This window comes from Morone saxatilis, unplaced genomic scaffold (genome assembly GCF_004916995.1).
Source record: "Morone saxatilis isolate NCDOM2014 unplaced genomic scaffold, NCSU_SB_2.0 Contig8, whole genome shotgun sequence".
NCBI classification, from domain to species: domain Eukaryota; kingdom Metazoa; phylum Chordata; class Actinopteri; family Moronidae; genus Morone; species Morone saxatilis.
In genome coordinates this window covers 18,614,450-18,620,449 of record NW_023340257.1, presented here as the reverse complement: position 1 = coordinate 18,620,449, position 6,000 = coordinate 18,614,450, and the positions used below count along the sequence as shown (strand labels likewise).

The following is a 6,000-nucleotide window of genomic DNA, read 5'->3' as shown; positions in this document are numbered from 1 at the left end:
TGACTTTGTGGCCTGCCTGAACGCTATGCTTAATTTTTTTATAATATATCACATAAAACATAACCAAATGTTATCATAGCTTATCTTAATATATGTATTATGTAAGATGTGGTTTCTTACATTTTTTCTTTAATTACAAGTTTTATTGTAGCCTACAAAAATGTGTGTAAAGTGTACATTATAAAGGGAAAATATTTCAGTTGCTCCACAGGCATAAATTATACTTTGAAAGTCACATTATGTTTTTTTTTTTCCTCACTCTGCACCGCCATACACTGTGCTAAACGCTCTTACAATAAAGGCTGAAGACTGCGGATAGCCATTATATTTTTTACTAGAAGCAACTGTGGAAACAGTATTGGACAACCCTTTCAGTGATAGTGTGTACAAATCAGAAAAGGATTAGATTCAATAAATGAGAGATCAAAAATACTATACACATTAGTAACAAGGATTCACAAAAGTAGTCTATAGACTAACTGTCAAATTAGTTTCATTGTGTTTCAGGAAGAATTAGTATCGCCAGTGAAAGATCAACATTAGGTTCTCATAGGAAGCAACAACACACCTATTAATCTGCTTAACATACACATGAAGCCCACAAGAGTAAACGGTAAAACACATCAATATTTAGCCCAATGGTAATTAAACCGTTACCTATACTGTTGTTTTAACAACACATAAGCCTCAGACAGCAAGGATAGTGGTTATCATGATTAACTCAATTCTACTAAATCAAAAATTAGGAATCACAGTTTCAATAAATAGAGTACCAACAGATGATGCGTCCAAAAAGGCATTTGGGGTGAAGATAAAAGATTCCTGTCAATATTTGCTTGGATGCAGATCTGACAAAACTCCAGAAGTTGCCCATTAGAGGGAGAAATTAATGTTTAGAATGATTTAGCTCACACAAGGGGATCCTGTACCTCCTTCCAGAATTCATTAGCACATACTCAGAGTTAAACACATGGAAAAGGGTCAGATAAAATCCTACTGGCCTGCCGAATAGCAGACTGCTGAAAAAAGTCTTAGGAGGTGAGGGGTGTGGGCGTTCCCAGAATCTTCTAGGTTTCCAAACAAACTTTTTTTTAAATGTGCATAATATTCCTGCAGACACAAAGAAACTCTAACATCTTTCCCTGAGCCATTTTAGTAATCCTGCAGTGTGATTAGTATGAGGCAATTATTGTGACTGGCTGAGAGGATAATGACTAATCACCACACCCCTCCAATTCATACTCCACTTCACCCTACTCTTTGGCGCACAGGACGCCGTTCCTAGTGAGTGCCCTTGGAAGTGCCCTCATCGACCTTACAAGTGTGACCTAGTGCGGCGTTTTAGTCTTTGTGATGGCCTGCTGACAATAGAGCTCTTAATGTGAAAAACCTGTTGTTATTTAGTGAGGAACAAGATGCCATTGTTGTGTGAGTGTTAGCACTAAACACAGCTTTGTCGGGAATAACTAATTTGCTGTGTGTCACGTTAATCCTCGCAGAGCTTTTCCGAGTGAAGTCAAATCACTAAGACGTAGACTAGAGTTAACAGCTCGCAGGTGATGAAGACATGTGTCACATTAGATATATTTTTACACTCACAGTACGTTATATGTTCTAGTTTTTACTTTTTTGGGTTTCAACACATTTAAATGTAAATTTAACTGTTTGCCCGGAAACTACTGTTTCCCATTTGATTAATTCAGTAGCAAAATAGCAAGATAATCACAGTTTTTAAGTGAAAGTCATTTATTTTTTATGCTTTCATCGCACTGTCGCACTTTCCAGTCCTGCTGTTATTATCATCATGTTACTGTTATTACCTACTCGCTCTTCTCTACCGGTCAGTGTGCTTTTCAAACAGCCTGTTCTCTCACCGCAGTTGGCAGAGTGGTCAAATTTAATGCCCTCAAGCGCACTGACCACTTACTGATCCCAGTACTTTAAATTTTATGTAGGCAGGTCTTGGGTGGGTGGGTGTGTGTTACACTGGGTTAATATCCATCAAGAGGCCACATATGTGTGTGTTGGTGATCATCAACTGTGGAACAACAGTGTTTTGCCCTCCCTGAGTCCAGCCGGTCTCCCCTGTGACAAGGCTGAAATGGAAGTGTGCTGCAGGTCAGAGTGGGGCTGTAATTATTTCCTCACTTCATTAAGTGCGAGTAAACCATCACACTCAGCACTGCAGCTAATGCGATGCCCCTGTGGCATTGTAATGCTCTCTAAATGAATGCCCCTCTGACAGCCTAGGGCCTTGTGGGCAGCAGATTACTGCAGGGTTAGCCCCAACAATGCTCAACCCTCAAGCTGCAGAAGCATTCATTATCAGGCTTATATGACCCAGCCGGTCCTCGTTGCTCTCGTCTGAATCGAAGGCCCCGGGCCCGTCTGAATCGTCTAAAGTCTTGTTCGGGCGCCACATCACCAAATCATAAATTAAATGTAAATGCCATTTGAAAGCACTTCACTTTGACAGGTAATGTGCTCTTAATAGCCAGGACTATTTGCTAGTTTGGGCCACTGCAGGTTTGTGCTGCTGCAGGATTTGAGATTTGTTGTCGAGCTGTTAAGTTTTTCCCCCCTCTTATGCTTGTGATGTTTTTCTAGGTGAAACAACAGTTGAGGAGACGTATGACAGGATGTTTACTGTCTCCAGCCGGGTAAGATTTTCTGTCACCAAAGAGGATGATGGAGTGCCAGTGGACTGCATCATCGACCACCCCGCTGCAAAGGACCTCCTGGCTCAAAGAAACTTGGAAGTGCAATGTGAGTGACCTAGAGCTGTACTTTTTCATGCCTAGAAGTAGACCAAGGCCCCACAGACAGTGACATAGGGTTTCTCTTGCATGGGCTTGCTGGCGGCTTTACTACGTGGCATTTGTTAGTGTCATATTCCTACAGATATTCAGAGTATTCAGAAATTTAGAGTGTCAAAACTGACTGTAAGGAATTACAGTAAGAATAATGAAGAAACTACACAGTTGACATCTCAGCAAGCAAACAACACAGTCAGGGTTCTTTGACAGTCAACAATTTTTTCCAATATATTTATTGGAGAGTGAAAATAAAAATTAGTCCTTGGCTTAGCCGACATTTCAACTCTAAAGACTCCAAAAAGACTCCTAATAATTACTTATTTTAAATGTATAAGGCAAGAGAAATGTAATTGTGTACATTGCAAAAAAATAAGGATTTAATATGGAGATCTTTAGCCACCTCCATTGTAGAGACTTGCACAAAATTGTGATCTATGTAAATAATTCCAAAGAATCGTCTCTGAGTCCAACCAACACTGAAAGTAGCCACCTGAATGGCCATTATAGCTAATCGCAGAGGGATCAATGGGTTGATAAAAAGAAACCAAGAAACTACAAAACCATTTATTAGATGTTTGGATTTTAGTAATGGAAACATTTTCAGAATATTGCGCTTTATTGTAGTACTCCTTTGAGAATACCAGCAGTGGCCCGAAGGCTATTTGAGTTTGAGACCCTTGTTCTTATGTGTGTGCAAGCCACATTAGATTAGGTGCAGCACTCCTTAAGATGCTTAGGCGCCCCAGGTAGACTCTCAGTGTATCCTCTGATCATTGGATGGTAGATGTACTGCATGTTTTTCACTGCCTGTCTGTTATCTGTGGATCATGCAGTCCTGGTATTCTACAGCCTACTTAGGCCATGAGATACAGTTGCCAGAAGGAGAGAAACAAAACTTTTGCTAAGGTGTCAAATGATGTTTAGGTGTTCTTTAAATGGTGCATTGATTGAAGAGGTAATACAGACTGCCTTACATTGCTAAACGTCAAAGAAAGGTTAAGGTACCCTTTTGTAGTCTGTGTAGAATATTAAATTTTTTTAGGTAGACAACTGTTTTGTCTGACCTTTCAAGGAAAAAGAGAAAGCTTGACTGGAACTGCTTGACATTTTGGTAATCTTCGGGCTAGCACTGATAAGAAGAAAGAAATAATTTTGCTGTAAGGTACTGTAGACTGACTGAATATCTACTGAGCACATAGAATAATCATTTCATCCTCCTCTATGTTTCACTTTTGGCAGTTTTGCTTTCATTCAGAACTCTGTTTCTCTCAGTGCTTCACCTTAGAGTCGAATAATCTTTAAACTTAAACGCAGTTTTGTTATCATTTATGACACTGGTAAATACTCACCTCTTTTCTTTTCAGATAAACCAGAAGTGAAGATTGTGGTGACGTACCCTGAAGGTTTAACTAGAGAGGGTGACAATCTAGATTTGACATGTATCGCAGAAGGAAAACCACAGTGAGTGTTCACAAAGATGGCCGCATTTTAACACCTCAAAACATCCCGACATTTCTGTTTAGCCTCACATTTTACATTGTATATCTCTTTTATAACAGTCCGAGCACCCCCTTAACCTTTACATTTGATTATACCATTTAAATGTTACCAGTTGTTAGCATGCTGAATAAAATACATCATTAGACAGGGCCTGCCAATGGCCCTCCTCAGACAATCTCAGATTTGACCTTTATTTCAGATTTCTAGCATGGATAGACAGTGCCTGAGTGATGTGTGTGGTATTTATGCTCTCCAGTCCCCATCAGATCAACTGGCTGAGAGTGGAAGAGGATGTGCCACCTCACGCAGTGGTCACTGGCTCCGACCTCTACATCGAGAACCTCAACAAGTCCTACAACGGCACCTATCGCTGCGTGGCGTCCAATGCTGTGGGAGAGGCCTATGACGACTACATCCTCTATGTATATGGTAGGTATTACGCTTTATTGCACTTGATTTTTAAATGCTACCATCACTGTCTTACGCCAGGATTCAGTCTGCATTGCTGATATTGGAAGGTTTATAGACTTAACTGCCTACGGTAGCTTTAGCAGTCAGGGGATTGAACTATAAGGATTTACTACAGCATATGTGCAACAAACGGAATCACATTTCAATCGTTTATTAATTCAAGCCTTTATTGAGAGGAAAACTGAGTTTAAAATCACAGAAGGTGGCTGGAGTTGACAAAGCCATGCAGCTCCGAATTTGGGTTTTGGGATTTGAGCTGCCGCTGTACTGTTAATGCACGATGAGTTTGAACCATACAGGGTGTTGCTGACTGTTGACTTTGGACTGGCAATTTAGAAATTTGGTAAGGGAGATTTAATCTGGTAGATTTATATTTCTGAAGCAACAGTTTGCGCAGCAGAGTACAAAATGAATCAGGAGGAATCAACAGCCTATATTGCAGCTACAGCCCGGCTACATGTACAGCCACATTACACTTCCTGTGAATATTCACTTGTTTGTCAGGCCTTCACCCTACATAGCCATATTCAAAAGAAAACTCTACTGGTTTAGCATTGCACTTACATGACCCTGTCAGACTCAAGATGACACAATCAAAAAACAATCGAACAAAGAACACATCCTTTCTTAATGCCAAGTACATGCCTATTTTGTAGAATTGAAGTGTAATGTGAACAGCAAAAGCATAATTTCCTTTCTTTCTGAGAGTTGACCACACTCTAAAGCCAGCAGGAAATTGGCTTAGAGGGAAACAGCTATCCTGGCTTTGTTGAAAGGTAAACTATGCCTACTAACACCTCTAAAGTTCACTAATTAACATTTAATATTTTGTTTGTTTAATCTGTACAAAAACCAGATTATATAACCAGATAGAATAGAACGTGTTAATTGGGGTGCTTGTAGGTGGATTTTGTTACCTCACATCCAGGCTGATTCCTGGTCTTTATGATAAGCTAAGCTAACCAACTGCTGGCTCCAGCTTTATATTTAATGTACAAACATGATCTTCTCAACTAACTCTTTAATAACTATATCTTAACAAAACAAAAAACACCATAAAACTGTTGACTACGACTACACTATTGGCACCAACTATTAGGTCTCGTAGCAGAAATGTAACTTCATATTTCTGCAATAAAAATGGCCTTTGGTTCTGTTGACTTATATTGAAATGGGTGGAATTTCAATGTGTTCTGCAGCCAACCAGTAAAGG

At 39.8% G+C, this 6,000-nt stretch overlaps 1 protein-coding gene across 1 annotated transcript in view; it reads left to right on the top strand.

The window, feature by feature from the left end:
* The window catches only part of cadm1b (cell adhesion molecule 1b), a 130,630-nt gene that overhangs the window by 106,958 nt on the left and 17,672 nt on the right, over positions 1-6,000 (top strand). Inside the window, exons 6-8 of the mRNA XM_035680240.1 lie at positions 2,608-2,766; positions 4,181-4,277; positions 4,573-4,745. Coding sequence (XP_035536133.1) covers positions 2,608-2,766; positions 4,181-4,277; positions 4,573-4,745 — 429 coding nt within the window. The remainder of the gene's footprint in view (positions 1-2,607; positions 2,767-4,180; positions 4,278-4,572; positions 4,746-6,000) is intronic.